Source organism: Trematomus bernacchii, unplaced genomic scaffold (assembly GCF_902827165.1).
Source record: "Trematomus bernacchii unplaced genomic scaffold, fTreBer1.1, whole genome shotgun sequence".
NCBI lineage: Eukaryota > Metazoa > Chordata > Actinopteri > Perciformes > Nototheniidae > Trematomus > Trematomus bernacchii.
This window is the reverse complement of record NW_022987573.1, coordinates 2,288,784-2,311,943: the sequence shown is the minus strand read 5'-3', so window position 1 is coordinate 2,311,943 and position 23,160 is coordinate 2,288,784. Positions and strand designations below refer to the sequence as shown.

At 41.4% G+C, this 23,160-nt stretch overlaps 1 protein-coding gene across 9 annotated transcripts in view; it reads right to left on the bottom strand.

Moving 5' to 3' along the window:
• Positions 1 to 292: 292 nt before the first annotated feature.
• The window catches only part of tmcc1a (transmembrane and coiled-coil domain family 1a), a 38,425-nt gene continuing 15,557 nt past the window's right edge, over positions 293 to 23,160 (bottom strand). For 5 of the 9 annotated variants that reach the window (XM_034126597.1, XM_034126594.1, XM_034126595.1 and 2 more), the window contains 4 exons: positions 7,261 to 7,518; positions 6,326 to 7,017; positions 4,679 to 4,814; positions 293 to 2,530 (listed from right to left, as the gene is read on the bottom strand). In XM_034126597.1, coding sequence (XP_033982488.1) covers positions 2,216 to 2,530; positions 4,679 to 4,814; positions 6,326 to 7,017; positions 7,261 to 7,518 — 1,401 coding nt within the window. In that variant the 3' untranslated portion in view covers positions 293 to 2,215. Of the gene's footprint in view, positions 2,531 to 4,678; positions 4,815 to 6,325; positions 7,018 to 7,260; positions 7,519 to 8,642; positions 8,779 to 11,308; positions 11,330 to 12,658; positions 12,839 to 23,160 lie in introns of those variants that run through there. The other 4 variants (XM_034126603.1, XM_034126601.1, XM_034126598.1 and 1 more) reach the window with 4 other exon arrangements.

Genomic DNA, 23,160 nt, shown 5'->3' with positions numbered 1-23,160 from the left:
AAGGGGGCTTCCACCCAACCTGTTTCCTTCCTGATAAGGTGCAAGACCTCCTTTAGTTCAGACCCCTACCTCCCTCTATTAAAAACCATTCACACAAACTTAACACAGCCTCTCAAAGCGAGATTCTTAAGGGCATACAAGGCAGAAGCTCTCCATCTGGTGGTCACATGAGAAACCTACAACAGTGACATTTAAAAAAGGGATTCAGAGTACAAAATGTGTGTGCTCAGCCCATACCCCCCACAGTAGACATGCACCCCTAACAATAACAACAAACACATGACAAATTAAATAGTGATGGCTCATGAGTTAGTCAGGAATGCACTTTATTTATTCCACACTTAGAAAAGGACATCAGAAGGCACTGGAGTGGTTTAGCACACAGCCCTACATCATTGGTGTCACTGCAAGGTCAAGCTGAGGTCAACATTTTAAAAAGATCAATAAATCTAATATTTTAATTGCATGTCCAACCTGAAGAATCGAGCAGATCTGCGTCCTCTCTGTGGGTTTTATATCGAGAAAGAGATGACAGTGATCCTGTCCGGAGACAACTCTTCTGATCCCCCCCCGAGGCCTTCTGTCTTAAGAGTGACAACCTTTGAAGTCTGTCAAAGGTTTCTCTGGCCTCAGCATGACTTACATGTTATCTAGCCGTGTGCTAAAGTGCAGCTGTACAATTCAAATGATCTCTATCTGTTAGGAAATCAACATCTCAGCATGAAATGCACAATTAACTATTTAATGTGCAAGGTCATCTTATTGTGTCCTTGACTCGATGAGACAGATAGAGAATAAGAAAGACTGGACGCCATCTCAAGTTACTGTACTCAAGGAGGCTAGGTGCAGAAACAGATTAATTAAGATCTGAAGTCAAATTCATGTTCAGATTGGGAATTTTCTAAAAGATGTTCCCTGCAAAAAGATACATCCTTGACATCCAGGCAAGACATTCATGACATATCTGAAGAAAAAGCAAGACCTCCGGAGCAACCTCCCCCGTCTTTCTTCTCAGTTTGGGTGAGGTTTGGCACTGGGTGATGACACCATTAGAAGGTGTAAAAGGACGGCCAGAGAAATAAAATGCAGGGAGAAAGTTAGATGAAAAGTAGTATATTAGTGCACATTGGACTGACACGGCAGTGGAGACGACTTGCACTGTAGATATAAAGCAGCATTCCTGTTCCAACTGAGGTGGAGCTGGAGAAGCACAAGTTGTCTCTCTTTCCTGACCCGATCACATCAAACATGGCCGGGGTACAATTATCCTGGCAAATTGATTTTACTTGGTAAATGGTTTTGTCTCTGCTTTTAAAACACAAGTCTGGTTCCTATGTCTTTTTATAATAAAAACATTCAGCATTGTTGCAAATATTGCAGATGCCTAACAATAACCAGATTTTGTTTATGTTAATGTGCCGCTTCTATGGTCAGCATACCATTGCAAGTTGGCCCATTATGTCTATACCTTCCCTATGTAACACCGTCTTTCTCGTTTTACTTTTAAAATGAAGTAAGTAAAAGCATCTGATGTTTGCCATTAGAAATGTAATAAGGAAGCTCAAAAAGTCTCAAGTCATCATGACACTCAAGGGTTAAGGTCAGTCCTTCAAAATGTTCTGTACGAACACATTTTATCACAGCAAGAAAAGGAGAAACTCCCAGGAAGGTTTATAGCCATGGTTGAAATCTACCAATCACAGCTATGTAAGAGTTCTCTTCCTAAAGGCAATCAACCACATTTTCACATCTCTACAGTTGGACCAGGCCTTTGGAGCAAATCGCCAACCCAGTTTCCTGACTAGGCTCCCCGTCATGTAGTGAGAGGAGCGTAATGCTACATGGTACTGAATAAAATAACGTTGAAATTAAAATAATATTATTAGAAATAATAACATTATAATTGATTAAACTCTAAAGATAAAACAGTACAATGCTGAATTCTGAGGGACAGCAGCATAATAGTTCATTTTCAAAAATGTAAACAGTCTCTTCCTTCCTAAGGGACAATCATGAGTGTTCTCGGCTTCACTCCGTTTCTTCCTCTTCTTCTCGACTCCGTGTCCGAATGGGCCCGGCCGAATGTTCAGTGCTCGGCCACGCAGCCAATCTAGCGGCAGTCACGTTCTTCATACTTCCTGCTTGATCGCAGCTAAAGTTACATCACCTGGTGTCAACAAAGCAACATGTGCTGGCCCCCCCCCCCCCCCCCTGGTCATCCGGGGGGCTGCAGAGCGCGGTGCGTGTACCCCGAGAGAGCCTCCCAGTTCCTCCACAGAAAGGCCAGCAGGAGGATGAGGAGGAGGGTGGAGAGCGAGCGCGAGCGTGTCTTCATCAGGGGGACCACGCAGTTGGCCACAGTTGAGACAAAGACCAGAAGGACAGCCATAAGGGCCAGCAGCACATTGATAAGTTTTCCCAAGAGGGTCCGGGCTGTGGCATTTTCCAGCCCCTCCAACTGGACGACCTGCTGCTGCTGCTGCTGGAGCTCCATCTTAGAGATCCTGGTCTGACACGCCTCCAACGCCTCCTGCAGAGGACACGAAGGGATAACAGAAAATCAATCAACAAACCACTTAAAAGAACTTGACCCACAACATGGCAAACACCAAACGATCACTTTACCGACTGATGGGCTGTTTCATGTTGAAATGTGTTCCTAAATCTTAGATTCAGACTGTGCTGATTTGTTTTTTTTGTGAAAGGGAGAAGAGAAGGGAGAAGGAGAAGAATCCTCCATTACAAACTAAAAAGCGTGCGTCCAGCAGCAGCAACGTCGCGCAGAAGAAACATCAAAGAAGCAGCACTGGTGCAGCCATAAAAAGCTGGAGAGGCGGCCGGTGAGAGACGAACTGTTTGTTTATTTAAGAGTCATAAAACTTGCCGTTCGTGGGGCACGTTAGAACGTACGTTCGAGTTCATTGTCATTTGTTTGTTTGATGTCCTCAAGCTAAAGCAACATGATTGTTGATTTAAAAACGAATGTGATTTGTTTATTGAGATATGTAGATTGATAAAAACGGTTTGAATGCTGCTAAAAATTCAGTCTATTATATTTGCATTTCATATGAGACTGCATGAGTTAAAAACTGTTTAAAAACCTAATTCATAAAAATACACTAAGAAAGTAAGAACAATATTCACAAGTGTTAAAAGATATATGTAAAGCATGTATTTTTGCATTTATTATTTTTTATTTTTCATTTAAGGTTTTTCACCTTACAACCTTACTACCTACATATGCTGTACTGCAACAACAAGAACTAAAGTAAAGAAGAACTAAAAAGAAAACAAAGTTGTGGTCATTGTACGAGTGAAACCCAGTTAAAACCTCCTATGGACTGTACCATCCCTTTCAAGTGGGGAAACTGCAAATATACTGAAGAGCTTGACAGTGATTAATGCAGAGGTCAGAACCTGGTTCATTGCAAAGTTTGTGTTGCCTTCCAACAGCATAGGATGGTGCTTTGCGTTTAATGTGATGAAGGCACAGTTTACGTCTCAGATGTGTTGTCTAAGGAGAGGAATTCTGTTCGTACTTTGTTTGACTTTTTTTGACATGCTTATACGTTTATTATATTTGGGTGTTTCGCTCTAATTATGTTAGCTCCTATTTGTTATGTTTTGTAAATGTGTGTAAGCCCATGTGGTGAATGACGCTTTGAAAAATAAATGAGCTATTCATATTCTCGCCTTTTCATGTTTGTAAATGTGGTTGTTGGCAAAACATCAAAATGACTCTCAGTATAATGCAATCCAGTGCAACACCACAGCAAAGCTCAATAAGAAGCAGTTAAAGGTCGAATGTATGACTGAGCTGTTCAATTGGATCGCATTAGAGTTCTCAGGTGTTTCTACCACTGAGTGTAAATTGTGCAAAGAGCTCTACTGCCCCCTGTTTCTGGGACAAAGACATGCAGCCAACAGGCAACTTGAACTGTAAACACACGTCATGCAGACATACACATATTGAATAAACAAAAAACCTTCGCTGTGTCAGACAACAATGAAGGACGGCAGAAATGTGAGTCAATGACAAGGATATCCTTGTGTTCTCAATAAACAGACTGGATTCTCTGTCTCATCTTCCTGTTTACTGTGTCAACAAAATGAGATAATGCCTTAAGCTGTTTGGAGGGTGTTGGGCCACCTTAAACACGACATTGATTCTAAGCAGGCCAAATTAATTAACTATTTAAAGAATGTAGGTAAAGAGTTCAGCGTCTTATGAGAACTTCAATTTGTACAAGCTCTTGGTGTGGAAATAAAACATGTCCACATTATTTAAAGCATTAAAAGTCAAACATTTAATCAATGTGGAATGGTTTTTTTGTCACTCTTTTTCTGAAGATTGTTGTTGCTCTTGCGGACAGGCACTTCATCAACATCTTTAACTGCCCCTTGACAATAAAAGCATCACTCTGAAAATATAATTTGTACAAGGGTATTTTGAAACCACAAATGGAGAAAAGAAATAAAGATTTCAACAAACTCGGTTGATGGGGCTTATTGCTTTAGTAAAATATCAGAAGATTACTTGATATCTTCAGAAGTAAAGTGCACAACATGACACTAAAATGTGTTATCATCCCCCAAAACATGTTATTCAGACTAAACTGCTTTTGTAGCCGTTCATTTGTTTGCTTATGTGTTTGTGCACGTTAGCTGACAGACGGACCTGTATGTCTCTGGCTCTCTCGTAGGACTGGTATGCGATCTTCTCCTCCATGCTGGCCAGCTCCTGTTTGAGGTTGAGGATCTCATTCTGGTGAAGTTCTGTGAGGTCGTTCAGCTGCTCCTCCAGACGTTCACACCTGAACACACACAAACACACACACACACACGTGAGGGTCTGAGGCATAATTAGCTTGGACAAACACAGACATGCAGGAATTAGTAGAAACACAGCCTGAAGGCCTCTGACCACATGGCACCCAACTGAACTGATGACTCCCTCTGACAAGATTAGGCCATGCTTACTCATCTGCTGATACAACTGGCCAATCAGAGAGAGTCAGCTGTACGAGGCCAATAGGAGGCCCTTAGCAGGATGCAGGGTCTACTGGTTTATCTTGGAGGCACATACAAGTGGATAGACAGCATAGCACAAGAAAAGGCATTTAACTGCCTCTGTGTATGTTTGATTCCTTTGATCAGATTTTATAATATAGAAAATAGAGAAAGGGGTAAGCATGTTCTCCAAACTGGTGTCTCAAAGAATTTCAATTATTATTAAAAAAAAGTATACACATTGGAAAAACTGGAAAAACTGGAAAAACTGGAACCTTTATTACGATAATGTTTATTAGATTGTATGTTGATCTATAAATAGTTTCAGAGCTACATTCATGAAAAATAAAAATAATCATCAGTTGGCAGCCCAAGTTAGGAAAGTCCCTTTTTAGGGGTGGATTCCTTTCCTGAAGAGTTATAAAGCAACATGAGGGTTATAAATGATTTCCCCCATAATTCCCAGTGGTCATTCTGTCCTGTTCTCTGTTATTTTGGTCTTAAAGGACAAGCACAGACTGCTCTGGGTTCAGATGGACATTTTAGGGAGAAAAATGCTCATGTTTCTTTTACTATGTAAGCTGCTCACTATACCTCCCCTCCTTCCCATTGTCCTGCCCTCCTTATCTCTGTGCCCTCTTGTCAGGACACTCTGGAGGAATGTGAGTGTGTTTTTTTACGGCCAACTGCCCAAAGACAAAACAAAACAAAGGCTGCAGAGAGACGTCTGAGTCTAAGAAAGATATGCGCCGCTGGGACAGAGGCTGAAATAACCAAAGATCTTTTAACTTAGAGGAAACTAGGGGACACTTGTAGCAGGTGGGTCTGTCACTTTGAAGTGTTCAATGGCTATTATAAAACAACTAAACAAACATAAAGCTAGTAACTTTTAATATTTAGTTCATTCTAAATGCTATTGCCACTTGTTAAAGGGGGATACATAGAAAACAAAAAGACTGCCACTATAAATCTGTATAACGAATGTGACCTATTCTTTATGGCCGAGTACATGCCGTTTATGCAGGACTAATATGTTGATGTAAAGAAGGTTCAGGTCAAGGTTTTGTTTTTATCTACAGTGTGATAGCTTCGATAAAAGATCTCTCCAGATCATGTGCATGGCGAGTGTTGCCCCTGAGAATGTGTCAACAGAGATCAATGGTCAGTATTGTATTCAGGTGCATATTTCCAAAAAGAAAGGAAATATTTCCTGATTACACACTGTTAGAACTTAAGGGGATTTCCTGTGTAAAACAGAAAGTGCTTTAAGATTGCATAATACACACACTCTAATATGTTATCTCTATATCTGTACCTGAAGCGTTCCTCCTGCAGCGCTTGCATAACAACCGAGTAGTCCCTCTGATAGTGGCTCTTCAGACCATCAAGGTTCTCCTCCAGCCTGGTCTGGCCCTCCCTCAGCTCCTGCATCTCCTGCAGCAGCATGTCCAGGCCGGAGCTCTGGCTCCTCTCTAGTGTGTTGCCCTTGGAACTCGGGGGACCTCCGGGGGCCCCTGTGGTGCTGTTGGCACCCGCTGAGCCCGAAGTAGCACTAGAGCAGTCGTCCTCACTGCCATACTTAGGACTGGGCTCGAGCTGATGCGCAGCGTTGCCTAGTGAACGTCCGCCAGCGCCTGTCACAGCTTCTTCTACAGAGGGGTCGTCTAAAGAGTCTTTAAGTGAGGGGATGTTTTCAGTGCTGCCAAATTTGTGGCGAATCAGTGACGCGATCTCCCGGGGTTTGGAGACAACGGCCCCGGCTGCAGAGTGGGTGGCGTGGGAGATGCTGGAGAGGCCCCCCTTCACACTGTCCACCACACCTTCACTGAAGCCTGTGACTTTGGCCCCGACGTCTTTCAGGCCCTGCTGCATGTCCCGCAGAACATCCTTGGGCTGGCGGGGGATACCGTTGTGCTCGACTTCCCGTAGCTTCCGGTGGTAGTGCTCCAGTTTCCTTTGCAGCTGCTGGATGGTCTGCGCAGACTTCTGGTTCTTTTTCTCAAAAACCTGACAGACAAAGGACAGGTTTGATTAGTTAGAGGGAGAAAAATGTTCAACCAATAACCCACTAAGCTTTTATATAGTACATTCCCTCCCTACTGCCAGGGACATAGATAGTGAACAAACAGGTTTTGAGGGAAAGCACTGATTCTCATATTATACAATTATAAAAACAAATAGTTCCAAGGAAGTTATTCATGAAATATACATATTTATAGTTTAATAGAATGCAACAGCTCCTCTTTTTACCTGCTTAATACGTGTGGTTTGCTGTTTGTCAGCATTGTTGGCCAGTTTGAGGTACTCTGCCACGTTGTCATCTCTGGCTGTCTGCTCGATCTTAATCTGCTCCGTGAGCTTGAGGATTTTCTGCTGCAGATGGGCAATGGCCTGCTTTGTGCGCTGAGGGTCTGGGGTGCAATCCTCACACCCTGGGATCGAACCGTCTGCCCCTAATGAATAAGACAGGGGTGTTTGACCCAGTCCGCTCACTTCCAGCCGATCGATCTGAGAGAGGAGACAGAAAAAAGAGAGGGAGATTGGAGTAGGTAAAGGGTCAGGGGAAGAAAGGAGGGATTCAAGAAGGGGAGACAAGGAAGAAAAAAGTGTGAGTTGCATATTTTTCTTTCTTAGTCATTTAGCTGACACACACAGAAAACGAGGCTTCTGCATTTCTTGTGGCCAGTCACTGGGAAAGAGGGCAAATTGAGACGCCTAAAAAAGGCAACTCGCAGTCAGTTTTATTTTTACATGTTAACAAAGAAATGATAGTGAAAGAAATTTCGTTTTTATAATTTCCAGTACATCATAAAAAAACTCAGTGTGAATCCACAGGCATTTGCAAGTCAATGGATACACAGGCCAGAACAACATGAAACGAGTATCAGCCTAATCTCTATTTTTCTTTGTTTTGGGTGCAACCATATAGGACTAGACTGACAGGATATTAGTTGTTTTTTTTCAACAGTTTTACAGATTAAGTTTCTGTCTATCTTCCTCAGACACTGACCTGATTATATCAATAGGACACTAAGCATTTCTGTGAAAAAATAACTACTAATCTAAATGGTGTTTTTCCTGTTTTTCATAAAACAAGATCAATTCTACCTTAGAGGAGGAAGAACCTGGTAGCACATTCATTTCCTCACGGGAAGAACACACTGTGATACTATTGGAGCTAATGATGCTTCAGGAAGGGGTGTGATCAAAAATGTTCTTTCCATCACTTAGCAAGCACACAAAATAATCAGCTGAACCTGACAGTGCACACCTTGAGGATTCAGAAGGCTGCCAGAAAAACAAAAAACCAGACAGGACTGAGAGTCAGATCAGGGGGGCACGGTGACAGTTATTCACCAAGGCATCCAGCCCTCACATATAACCCAGCCTCTGTATAGGCTTACCATTTATTAGCGCTCCATATCAGGTAAAAACAGCACCGGAGGCTCACCTGCATACCCAAAAGCATGACTAATTGATGACAGGCAACACAGTCAACAACACAAACCACAGCGCATCCGGGAGGAAACTAAAACTCCATATAAAGTGTTCTCTCTGGCAAATGAGTTAAAGTAGCCTACTAATGAGCTTATCTTCAGTTAGAGAAGAAGCGATCTCAAGACGCGGCTCACCTTTCCATTAGTCAATCGGAGAAATTGTTCCCAGTGCATTTTCCCAAATCTGAAGGAGAGTTATTTACTTTCATAAATCCAGATAAAGTTAATCCTCGCCGGTTCCTCGAAAGTTTCGCCGAGCTGCTTTCGCTATTGCTCGCCGGGCGTGTTGTGAAAGCTGAAGCGCACCTGAAACTCAGTGCACTGTGCAGAGAGGGAAGCCCCGCCCCCTCCTCCCCCGCCTCCACTCACAGCTGAGGGATGACATCACCCTCTAAACTGCGCGGCAGGCAGCCGCCACTCATACAGACACAGCAGAAATAGATCCTCAGTTAGGGACTTTCTTATTTACTGTAATAGATTAACCGAGAGACTAAAAACAATCACAGATAATATTACGTCACTTCATAAACATGTTTACTATGCCTCAACAGCTTTCACTATTAGAATTAAATTAGTACATTACAAGTAAACGTGCTAATGTGCATAAGTACAGATTTATAGGAAGTTATACTTGGCTTAATTATTTCCATTGTGTGCTTCTGGACACTTTTATTCATAAAAACTAATAATGAAATTATATACTTTTACCCCCCATTACATTTATTTGACAGCTGTAGTTATACCTAACTTTTCAAAATGAGATTTACATGGAAAATGTGTGATTTATTAGACATTACTTATGTAAATTTACTTTTTACATAGTTCAAACTAGCTCTACCTCGACCACCTATAACTTAAAACTGTGATGCCACAAAAATGCATAAATATACCTCTAAGTGGTTTCTATGGTACATTAAGTGCAACTTATGAATTCAAAACAGTTAATTCCATTCATAATTAATGTCATCTACACAGTATGCCCTTTTTCACAGCAAATACATGAACACAAAACCAAAGAAAAACTCAAAATACGTGCTGATCAATATTTTAGATTTGCTCCATAATCTTGAGAGTTGACACATTTGTTTGCAATCATAGTTAGCGGGAACTTATTATCATGTTCAACAAGAGGCTACAGGGCAGACTGGGAGTCTAGTCCTTGATGTGAAACTACCAGCTCCCAGTCTCTGTCTGTCAGCCAATAGAGAGGAGCTCTAGAGGGCAAGAAAAACCAGTCTGACATCACACACACACACACACACACACACACACACACACACACACACACACACACACACACACACACACACCACACACACACACACACACACACACACACACACACACACACACACACACACACACACACACACACACACACACACACACACACACACACCACACACACACACACACACACACACCACACACACACACACACACACACACACACACACACACACACACACACACACACACACACACACACACACACACACACACACACACACACACACACACACACACACACACACACACACACACACACACACACACACACACACACACACACACACACACACACACACACACACACACCCCTACCTAAGGGCGCATTCCTTTGAGTGCAGGGAAACCACAGATTTGGCATGAATTTACAATTTAAAAATAATTTGGCTTTATAAGGAAATGGTTTTGCACCAGGTTGATAACTGTGTAACAGTGTTAAATAGAAGAAGGCCCTTATCCATGAGTCAATAGACCTAACAACTGTTGTGTACAGTGAGTCTAATGATGATCAAATCCTCTAGACGGGCAGCAAAGGGATCAGATGAATCAGAGAACTAGAACAGCCTGCTGGGCTGGCACAGGAGCAAACAGAGGTGACGTTTCAGAGCGGCACCTGGTCTGTGCTCGGCTATAAACAAAACAGTATTAATAGCTATGAGGGCGAGCATGAATAAGGTGTAAGTATTTCCTCCATGAGCACCCAGTAGGATAAATGTGCAGATTTCCCAGGGCTCTTGTCTTGCAGATGACTACATTACCTGAACAAATGAATGTGTGCCCTCGGACTAAAAATATAGCGTAGATAAAAAGGGCAAAGGACGACCTGAACCCTTTGGACGGGAGTATGCTGCAATAGAGTAGATAGAGGTTTTAGATATTGTGATAAGAAGGCCTAGTGATCTTCTGGCACACTTTTATCTGTTACGTATTCACCACTATATTGACAGCTTGCAACTGCAAATGTATAATCTAATTTGCATACAGATTTAGACTCATACGGCTACTCCACATAGCAAAGCAATGTTTTTATGATTCTGATAGAGTTCTAGTTACTGAACAAATTGTCTGTACGATTAGTATCATCCCCAAATGGTCGGGTATTTCTGTGACTAATCACGCATGTTATTAATGATGTAGAGCTGAAGGATCAGGCTAATTTCCCAGGGTTGACGGAGCCCAAAACATTTTAGATAATTAAGTAAAATCCTCATGTGTTGTTTTAGACTTATATAATGGATTTAAATACAATATGTAGCGTCTACTGTACATGGCAGGCATAAACCACAGAATTGAGCTGTGTTTGTTTTGAATACAAACATTTTGGTATAGTAAGCCTCTTTCTATTTTCTTTTACAAACAACTGTTATGTTCTCCATGGTCAAGGTCAAGTTTCTGCTATTGTATATAATTGCAAAAGTACAATACCTTGCTGGTAGTTATGTCTTGCATTCCTGTGAGTTCAGCTTGTGTTTCCTGTGTCAAGATGCAAGAAGGATTGCAATAAATTGTACCTTCTGAATTCTGCTCTACAGCTCTTCTATTACAGCAGTCTCTGAAGTATTCACAAAGGTACATAGCTGATCCGTCACAGCACATCAGAGTTTTAGCAGTAGTAGGCCTGGAGCAGTGGTTCTCCAACATGGCTCGTTTAAAGAGTACAATATCCATGAGTGATGGGACCTTGGATCCATGGTGGAAATCAAAATCAGGGCTTCAGGGGTACGCTCTTCGCTGTGCTCAATCCACCCTTAAACAGTCATTGTGGATTTTAAAGCCGTCTTCTCTCCATTTATACCACATGTATCTCTCTGGCCTTATCACTCAGCAGGCACATAGGCCAATCCCCTCTGACGGACTGAACTTCACACTCCTGATTAGCTGTTATGATCTTTAACCCTGCAGACAGTTAATCCAAAAGTAATTATCATAGCAACATGACATCATTTAGTGATCTTGATTACTTTTATCAAACAGATAGCAGATTAGTTTGTGCCTAATAGTATGGTTGTGGTGGGCAGACCAGTGCCATGCATGTGGGTCCATGGCTGCACTTAGTTATTTATAGTCGTTAAGTAACAGCAGTGCACGTGAGAAGTATGGTCATATATAAAACTAAACCTTTTTTCAGCCATCCCCTTTTCATTTCCTCGTGGTTTCAGTTCCCACCCAGGCAAGCCATATTTAGCAGTGATGAAGTTGACACAACAATGTTTTAAATGGAAATCGGCTTTTGGTTACCTTTAAGGGGATCCAATGAGGGAACAATGACCCTCATTCACCAGATATGGGAAATTGCATAACTCCATATGGGGCTGGACAAGAGGCAGTTTACTTAACACTTGCACCCATGAATTAGCACAGAGCAAAACACTAAATACTAATCATGCACAACAGAAGTGTGCACACAGCCAAGGTCTGCCAGTGCATTTCCCAAGGAATTCAGAGGGTGTGAGAAAAGCCCTTCATGTTCACTTCCAAAAGAAAGAAACGCAGTTCAGATGAAAGTGCAGGTCTTGGGAGAAAGAGGAAAAAAACACAGAGGCTTTTCTATGGCCCCTCTATCGAAACAAAGACTTTCTATCCCTATTATTTTAAGATGAAATCCTTTTCACAACAAGAGATTTGGCTGCCAGATTTAGTAGTTTCTCAGGTCTATAAAACACCTTTCATGCAACAGTATATTATTAAATTACAAAGCACCTGACCCGTAACACACAGATTTAAACAACATGTCAATGTATAAACATGTACCGGATTCCTGACGTTAACTGAAATCATTGACAAAGTGAATAAGATGAACTTTAAATCATAAATGATGACCATCAATAAACACACACACGTTTTTACAGGTGGAGACTCACAGTGGTGGGAGGAGGAAGTGGAGAGGTGTCAGCAGTTACCAGGTTGAGTATGACATCCATGGCGGGGAGACACATGTGGACAGCATGGACTGGAGTTAAGTTGGGTCTGTCTATCTGTTTGTCTGTCCCTCGGGGGAGGACTCCAGCAGGGGGAGAGGGGCACAGCGTGGCCCTGGGAGAGCTCACATCACTCAGGACACTTCTCCCAAACAAAGTCCACTTAACTCAAAGTCCACTGGACAAAGACCCACTTTGACAACAAGAAAGTAGAGACTCCTACTCTGAGGAATTACTGTTTGCTTGATTGAACATGCAGAATCCATAGACTGCTCGTTCCAGCAATGCACCATGACTATTGATAGCCACAGAGTCTAGGCGGTGCTGCTCTGCTGGTTCACAGAGCAGCCGCTTCTCAAAGCCCATGATCACGCTTCAGTGCCAGCACACGCTCCGCAGTACACAGCAACAGGCAGAGGGACTATGGAGCACACATATGTTCGCTTCGATAGGCCCGAGTCTCTCAGACAGCATGCATCTTTGGGGAATTAGAAATCCTCTGGAGCAAAGGGTCCGTCTGATGCAGGTTTGGGGTGAAAGAGCTGAGGTGGTTAATCGGAAGGAAACTCGCCGGGTTGGATGGAGGCAGGGTTAAAAGAAGGAAGAGTTTACTGTGAAGTTTGGCGTTCAAAGAGTCCGGAGAGGAAGAAATGAGAGGCAGGGACCCAGAGGACGGATGTGAGGGAGCAGACATGAAAAAAAGAGCCCACCAGGAGCTGTCACTGAGAGGGAGACGGAGCGAGAGAGAGGGAGCAAAGGAAAGAGGGGTTGTGAGAAGGCTTTGTTAGGGGAGGAGGGGGGCTTTTCTTCTGTTGGAGTTTCTAGGCCAGCTCAGCTTCAAAACCGTGGTTAGCTCATGCAGAAAAAAAGGGAGAAACATTTTCAGCTCCCGCCTTTCAATTATCCCACAGTTTGATTGTCGCAGCCAATCAGTTTCCTGAGAGATCATGCTGTAATGAAACACTTTCCACCAGAGTTAGACACAATGTTTCGACTTGCCCAATAACAGATACAACTGCCTAAACTTAGTTTTAAAGTGGCAAGCCTGGTTTAATGTAGAGAATAAACTCACACCCAAGAAAAAACCCAGATTACACAGATTACACGGTCATATGATGATTACAAAGCTGCTATTCAAACCTGTGTGTATGTGTGCACCCATGACTATAGCCTTGTCACCGTGTCACTTATCCTCTGACACAACAGCATGTTGTTCCCTTTTACTAGAATTCTTATGGATTACTATGTTTAAGGAAAAGGGTTCAAAGGCACAATTAACTGCACACATTTTGTAAGAAAACTGTCACTATCAAATTACAATGTAGATCAAATCTGTATAGGTGGTAAAATGTCTACAAACAGTAGACCTGAGGACAATATTTCAAACAAATGCAAACAAATAGCATTATTAGGAGCTGTGACGCATTGTTGTCCACGCTGTGTTTTGTGAGCCATCACTTTCAAAAGTGTACAAACCAATTAGGGAGAAAATCAAAGCAGGGAGTGTAGGGGGTAAGGCAGGACAAGAGCTACTAAAGACTCCTGTGCAGAGGTCAACAGGACGGGACGGGGGACGGGGCATGAATACAGGCTTTAATGAGAGAGCGGGAGGACTTAAAGGACCGGGAAAGAGAGGGTAGGCTTTAGGGGGGAAAGGCTGCTTATGTAAGGACAAACCTTACTTGCTCAGATAGGAGTGACATGTAGGTTTGACCCCAGTGTTAAATCAATGTGACACATGGCAGCATCACTGAAGTCAGAACATTGCAAAAGAAAGTTTGTTATACCAAAGCGGAATACTGTTAAATATATATTTATTTGATTTCGCTTCACTTACTATAACTACATTTAGGCAAGCAGTATTGGGATGCTTCAGCTATTCATCCTTCCTAAAATCTTAGTAACAACGGCAACTATTGATTTACTTATCAGGTTCAACGCAATTTAAGACAAAATCTTAGTTTGTTAAGACTGTAAAAAAAAAAAAAAATGTAAGCACAGAATAATTTAAAGCAATTTACAATGTAAACAGGAAGTCCCTGTACCAACACGAGCTGCCCAAAAAACAGCTGTAGGGTTACGGCATATTAAACATAACTACAATCAATTTTAAATGTAGGTATGACTTTATGTATATATGCATGTAGTAGTAACTTTAGTTTGGCCTGGTAATTAGTAAGAGCCAATATTTAGTAATATCACATCACTATATAAGAACAAGTTTGTGTGCTATAACCCTTTTTTTATTTTTAATATAGTGATTGGTAAATCGCGTCTTAGTAAAGACTTTTAACAAGGCTTAGTTTAATCTGCTGCACCTGGTCCCTATAAAGTAAGCAAGCGTACGTCATCATGGATTTTTCTTAGAGGGTCAATCATTTGTCACTTGTCAGGCATGACATATTAGTCCTTCATGCTCTCAGTGTACCAGCTTCAGATCTGAAGTCTCCTACGGATGCAGTGTGGCCCCCAGCAGCTCCTGTCAGTCCAGGAATGCTCAAGCTTTAAGGCTGACGCATGATAACTAAACATACTATCTTGTAGAATCTTATTTACATACCTTAAATAGTATACAGGGTTGTTTGGGGGGGGGGGGGGGGGGGGGGGGGGGGGGGGGGGTATACTCATGCCTTGACAAGTTACTGATGCTTTAAAAAACAAAATAGATAATGAAGATGTGGGCCTCAAGTGCCGTTTTACCATATCAGCTGGTCAAAAATCAGGGGACAGAAAGATCAGCTGCAACCCATGTGTTACTTACATTGGCAGAAATGTATGTTAAATACATTTTAACTAATATTGTTTTAATTGTATAATAAATTAATTAATAACATAAATACATTATTAATACATTATTTTTAAATAATGATTTGTCTTTGAAATGCATTACTATATTTAAATTATACATTTAATTTTCAGCTAAAATATATTTGTACATACATATATACGTATACATATATATGTACGTATATAGGTACACGTATATATGTATATACGTACTACATGCACAGGATTTATGAAAGTAAATAGCTCGCCTTCAGATTTTGGAAAATGCACTGGGAACAATTTCTCCGATGACTAGGGGAAAGGTGAGCCGCGTATTGAGTTTGCTTCCTCTCTAACTGAGTGTGAAATTGAGCCTTGGGGAACACCACAATTCAAAAGATATGACCATTCATCCATGTTCATAACAAACTGTCTATCAGTTAGGTAAGATGAAAGCAAATTAAAAAAACTTACCAGAAATGCCAACAAGATTGTGCAGTGTACTTAAAATAATGTTATGATCTACAGTATCAAAAGCAGCACTTAAATCAAGTAATATTAAAACCGAGAGCTTGCTCTTGTCTGCATTGCTTCTGTTGTTGCAGAAAGGTGTGTCGAGTTAGATAAACACAGAGCCATATAGAGAGTTTGAGTGAAACATAAAACTTGAAGAGAACTTAATGCCAAGGCGTTCTAATTAATTATTTTCACAATAATTACCCATTTATGTGAATAATTAACCAAACCATTGTTTTACTGTGTACACACCACAACAGCCTCCATCTGAGCATTAATTCTGATGGGTTTTGGTGTGGAGTAGTTTGGGAGTGTGAGAGGTTACGTAAAGGCAGAAGAGCGAGAGCTTTGTCTGCACGGACTGGGGGTAATTAAAGCCTGAGAGAGGAGACAACCATGACTCGGAGCTCAGGCCTTGCTGAACAATACCTTCCCCATAAAAGAAGCCCCCTCTCCAACTCTGGCTGTCCAATCCTCCCTAGTCTAAGCTCCAGTATAATCAACGACCCTATTAGCAGTTACATAAACCACAGGGTACTTCATACACAGGGGCCTTTATGACTAGCGGGGTCAGGGAGCGTGAAACATCTTAGTAGCCAACTCCAATCCTGCCATCTACAAGAGCCAGGCAGGAAGGAAAACAAACAAACGTCAACAACAACAACCCAAACAATTAAAGTTCTCAGTCTCATTCCCTGTCTGAACACAGATTACAGTTAACAGAATTATTACTGTTTATTATTGGAACGATTAAAAAAGGTATACAAGCCTTACAGCAGATCTATGAAAAGTGCCGCTGCTTACAGATCAGTGTTGAGGGTTTGCTACAGTTTGCTAAGTACAGTATAAAGTGAACCTTTGAAAGTAAATGAAGCACAACTGCTGGACCTTTAGGCAGAATAAACTGAATACCCCCAGTAGAGCGAGACATAGAAATAACTTGGCCCAATATCAGTTGAGATCATTTAGACTTTTTTTATGTCGTGCGCAGTATACAGTGTGGTAAGTTATCTAAGTATAAAATGTCTATGTTATTTAATTATGTAGAAAAATGGTTGGGTCGTTATGTAGAAAGTTTTCCTATTTTTCCTGTATATGTAAGAGTACGAATGTGCAGGTGTGATATTGTAAGAGACAAAGCCAGTGTTGGTACACAGGGTAAAACAAAGTGTGTGTGCAGTATGTACAACAAAGCAGTGGGTGTATATGAAGAGAAACAGAGTGGGTACGTGGGCAAAAACAAAATCTCTCCATTGGTGCCGGTTGCTATTAGTTGGAGCTGCCTCTGTTTATACTCAGTAAGAACAGATAGATCCGCACACCAAATAACTGAGTAAGAACCGTCTAAAAGATTTGAAGCTGCTGTTCTTATTCTGTTTTTTCTGATCCAGCGCCCATCCCATCAGGCACTGCAACGTCTATGTTGTCATTTTGATCTGTTTGTACTCAGCCCATTCTGGTTATACAACATTGAAACAGAAAGGGTACTTGCCCAAATGTGTGTTTGTCTGGCTGCAGCTTTACAATACCCAGAGTACCAATGGGCAGTATGCAGTCCCAAACACACTGCCAGCCTATTCATAAGCAGGAAGATGACAAATCCAGAACAAACAGTGCCAGCTTTTTGGCCCTGAAAGATTATTTGGGCTGGCCCTTTCTCAGCTTTATTTGTTTTCTCCACCCAACCCCATACCACTCATTGTGACCCTGAGTTGACCTTGCTATCCACTTTAAAACAACATTTTTTAATAGTCAGAGGCCTGGGTACTGTTTGTGAAGTTTTAGCAAGGAGTCACTGTTTTAATTCGGCCACTAGTAAGCAGAATACTTCAAAACAGGAGGACAGATAATAGGATGTGTCATTTCGCTGATAGGAAGTTCTCATCAGCGCTTGTCAGCTGTTATTTAAAAAAAACGTAGAGGTCAGTCTCATGAACTGAAGCAGACTTTTTGCGCTCAGATCAAACTGAAAGCAGCACCTCCATGTCTGATGCAAACTCAACACAGAAGGTAAACACATCTACATCCAATTATATAAAATCCTAACAGTCAATAAGATATTCCCTTGTACAAGGCTTGGTGATTTGCTATTCCAAGGCTGAATGTGGATTTGTGTACTATCAAAACAGAGTGTTATAATCAATGTATATCACAATCAACTACTGCCTATATGAATATAACAACGAAAGAAAGCCTTTATCCACAAGGGGGAGCTAAACTGCAACACAATGTGTGTCCTCTGCTGTATAGAAAATTCTCTACATTGCAGGTCAGTGTTTTTATTGCACATTTCATTACAAGTTTCCTTTCAATAACCCTATTTTTATTGCATTTGTCTCGTCTCTCCTCCTACGGACATGCAGCAATTTACGTAACACAACTCAGACCTGATGTGGCAGGCACAGCAAGGCACACAGGTACTGAGAACAGGGAGGAAGGAAAGATATGTCAAGGAGATGAACAGGAGACACGGCAAAAGAGGGGGTGGAAAACGAGGTTATATAATAATTCAATACAGGAGATTGTCAGAAGAGATTAGGAAAAGTCATGAAATATGCAAGTCTATGTCAGCATGGTGAAAAAGCATGTTTGTGATGATTTATTATTTCAGATGGAACATTTTCAAACAACTGGATTATTTGCCTGAACAAAAACCAACACACTGCCACTGTTGTTTCAGTATTATAGAGGTACTATTTCAGTGGGAAGGTGACCCTTTCCGATGGGATTCAAACAGTGAAAAAGAAGACAAATTCCTAGGATTCCTACTGGCTGACACGCATGAGAATGAGAGAGTTGGAACCGGTTATAAATGGAGACAAAATATGACAATATTTCCCCAGAGGTTATGATCAAATTTGGATTGTGTATGTGCATGTTTCTAAGTGGGTCAGTGGAGCAGAGCTGAGCTCAGCGATCTATGGCCTCATCCATTATTCATCAGAATCACACAAATGATATGGACTGAGCAGGGAGTGGCAGGGATGCAGTGTGTGTCCTCTCTGAGTGCGTCTGCCTGTTTCTCTGCTCTCCCTCTCTCAGAAGGGGCCATTTCCTTTTGCAAACAATCTAGTAATCTCTCATAACAAAGCACAGAAACCCAAGCATCACTTTGTCATTAGGAGGTGCACTGTGGTGTTTTTTTAAATAACACAAGTCAAAGGAAGTAATTTTCATTCGTAAAACTGACAGTTGCTTAGGTCAAAGCAAACAATGTAGACTGTAGAAATTCATCTAGCTAGAGGACAGTGCCTGAGGAACAGACATGTGGGTTAAGGGTGAGCAGAACATCCTCAGTGACTGACCAAGTATGTGGCAATTCTGCAACGGCTGAGAAAACACGTGCATGCCCACACCAATGTCCTCTTTCACACACAAACACACACCAGCCCAAAGAGGAAGGACCAGCTGCAGGCCAAAAATAAATACACAAAGAATGACCCGTAGTGACTCACCACAGCCGACATGACACACAATAAACTTACAAATATTCATTAAAGATGAAAGGGCCACACTCGTATAATAACTATAATCACCAGTTAAAGTATATGTTGTAAATCAATGTAATGTACCTTTAATTAACATGACTGCATGCATTTCATTCATCACTTATCAGTAGTAAGATTTAATTCTGCTTCTCAAGTGGTGGAATATTAATTTGACAGAATTATCTGAGTTTTTCTTTCTTTAAAATATATGAATCCATTTGAATGCCCTTGAAAAGTCAAATTGACCCGCACTGATTCAGACATCTGTCTATAAATAGCAGCAGGGACACAAGCAGAGCGACAGCAGACTCCTTCCTCTTTCAGACCAAGATTAGAAACCTATAAAAACTGCCTAAAGGGAAGAAGAGCCTTTAAACGTACATCCTTTATCCCTCTCTCTTTCAACATGACTGTCCATCTTGCTTAACACACATATTTATCTTTCAAAAATTCCACCACCTAAGTCCCCCATTTATTTTCTTAGTCCGTTCACACCTTCCCACTCGCCTTAATTGTTTCACGCACAAATCAGCTAGTTATACAAGTTAGAAAGTGTGTGTGTGTGCTTGTGGTAGCTTAAACGTGTTCCCTCTGTTGAATGCTAATAGCTAGCAGAACTGGATATGGGCGTTGGCCTATATGTATAATCACATATGAATATTCAACAGCCTAATTAAACAGGCTGGGGCTACACTTCAAAGGGAGCACAAACAGTTGGGTGGAGAGTTCACACACACACAAACACAAAGACACTCATGCACATGATGCATACAAACGCATACCCGCGCACAATTTACAATTATTTGTAAAGGAGCAGGAAACAACGTCTCTTTGGCAATGAGATCTAAGCGGTGGGGTGCCATTCTAACACATCTCCTGTGTAGCTCTAGAAATATTTGACAAATTAAAAAGCTTACTTGCAAGGTTTAGAGCAAACAGTATTTAAAACAAAGTCAGCATATTTGGCGAATTGCTTAGATGACACTTTTCCCACATTTTAAGAGGTTAGTTTTCCACCAGAGAGAAGGATGAGGTGGCTCAAGATCGGACGTTGAACTTGAGAGCATTCAGCTCAGTAAAGCTGCTACAGCCCTCGTTGAACATTACCCTGTTACCATGGAGATGGGCAACCTGCTCCGCTGAGCACTGGACACAGATGAGAGGCAGGCTGTGAGAAAGAAATGGTCATATCCACTAAACATTACACCAGGCTCATGTCAACCCCCATCATCCATAGGGTACCCTGTTGAAATGGATAGTTGTTTTAACTACTTAGTTTATAATGATAGCAATTTAAAGCCTGAGACTATAGAAAACACACTAGAAATCAGTCAATATAAAAAATTATCATCACGATTATCCTTGTCAAAATATTTAATACTGAAGACATTTGAACTTTTTAATACATCAGTAAATACCCTACTATTACCAACTGGTTAATGATACAGCTTAACGTAATTACGCCAAATACTAGTCAGTTTTCAGTTTAGTGATGGTTAGCTTTTTTCTTTTTTTAATCCTATATCATTCAACCCTTACGGCCCCTACACACGGCGGCGTGCGTTGAAGCTTGCCGGCGGGCATGTCTGACGCTCGACCAACAACCAATCACATGAATCTCCCGCCCCAGACACACAAGCAGCGGTTTGATTGAAGCGTGACGTCACCCCATTCAAAGTGGATGGGCAGAAGCGTTGAAGCTTCAACGCACGCCGCCGTGTGTAGGGGCCGTTATAACACATATGTTTTAAAGCAACACTAAACAGGAAGTTGAGTGACTCCGTGTGAGCCAGGATAAACTTCTAATGTTGTACATCGAATCTGGTGGAAAGTATCTCGTCTTTTAGCCGTGTCTTTTGGGAAAGTTTGCGTTCACACATCAAAAGCTCTTGACAAATGACCAATCTCATCTATTGAATTGCTTCCCTCAGGAAGGCACTTTAGACTACTATGAACCACCAACGATGTCAACAATAATGAATATATCCAAAGCACAGTTGAATTATTAATGAATCAGTGAATCATTCACTTCCACCTCCTGAACCCCTCGCCAATACAACTGTAAGAATAACTTTACAATAGTGTAGTCTTAAGACCGCTCTCCACTACCTTCACCTAGTTAGGAGGATACATTTGAGAAGAACATTTAGTTTGAACAAATAGATTTTTGGAAATCATTTAATGGCCATCTATCTTGTGTCAAGATGCAAGACCAACAGATATAAGAACTATTATGTCCGTGCTGCCATTGGATTTTGAATAACAATAATAATATTGAGATCTGCCATGGTGGCCTAACCCCTTTGTTAATTTGACAGACATGTAATGTAAGATAAAAGCAGAGAACAAGAGAGAATAAAGTGCCAGATCAGGAGATCCATTGTGTTTGAATCAGTCAATAATAGTGTTTGTTCTTCTGATCAATGACTGCCTCCTTGCCACACATACATCCACACATGTATACACTATTGATTTAGTGGACAGGAAATAAGTAGGCAAGGTGATATTTACACTCGTTTTGGAAAAAGGCCAAATAGAGAGAGGACGAGTATTTTGTTTGTTTGAGCTTAGTGAGAAAAGAGAAGAGAGAAAAGACAGGAAGGGCCAAAAAAAGGGATAAAACAGAGAGGACAGGAAAGAGGGAAAGATTACACAGCAGGAGGGAAACAGTGCACAAATCGGCCAAACCATAGGCTTTATGTTACTTCTTCAATTGACTGAAACACTGTTATAGGATCTCATAGTTACTGTTAACCACTTTAAATCGGTGAGTCATGATGTTTCAGTGATACCGGCAACTCTCACACATGCACAGCGCTGGCCAAACAATTAGCTACGGGCTGGTAGTTGGCAAACATCTGTGGAGTGACATCATCTCCGGTGGCGACAAACAGCACATGCTTCATCATCCCCATGGCTGACACTCTGTGTCTGCTGGAAGTCAATCGAAACTCGGTTGTTTGATTATACACAGGTTTGACTGCTCCTGTGACTGTGTTTACTGAGGCTGGATGGAACTGCAGTGGAAGTGCTTTGATAGAACCTGGTAGTTATCATATGCATCTGGTTGCACATCATTTAATGTGACCTATCAATACCTTGTTCGTCTTTTACAGCTGTTCAAATGACACAAGCATCATTTCAAGATGAGCAGCAAAATGGCACACAAGCTTTCATCAACACAGAGCCAGTAGCCTGGGGAGGTGAGAGATGATGATGAGAGAGCAATGATGAGGATGTTAAAACTAAAGGGACAGAACAAGCCTCAGGGGACCAGGTGATATTTTTTACCACCCACTGCTCCTTACTGCTCTCTCCAGCACAGCAAAGGTGGACTACAAGAAAAAGGAACACTTCTTTCCTAAGTGAATCTGCATTTCCAAATTTAGAGGAATAATTTCTGCATGTAAGAAATCCTATTAATAGCAGCCTTTAAGTACATTATAATTGTATGATTTAAATACTGACAGTACACGACTTTTAAAAAATTGATATACCCCATAGATAATTAGGGCAGAAACGACTATTCTTCCTGGGAACCAACAAATCCCTCAAACAAAACATGGCTTTTAAAAAGGGTATCGAAACAGAAGGAGTTTGAACAGAAATGGTGTTTTATTCAACACTTAATATGTAGATTTCTGCCACTCCTTCAATCAAAATAGAGTTTGGTGA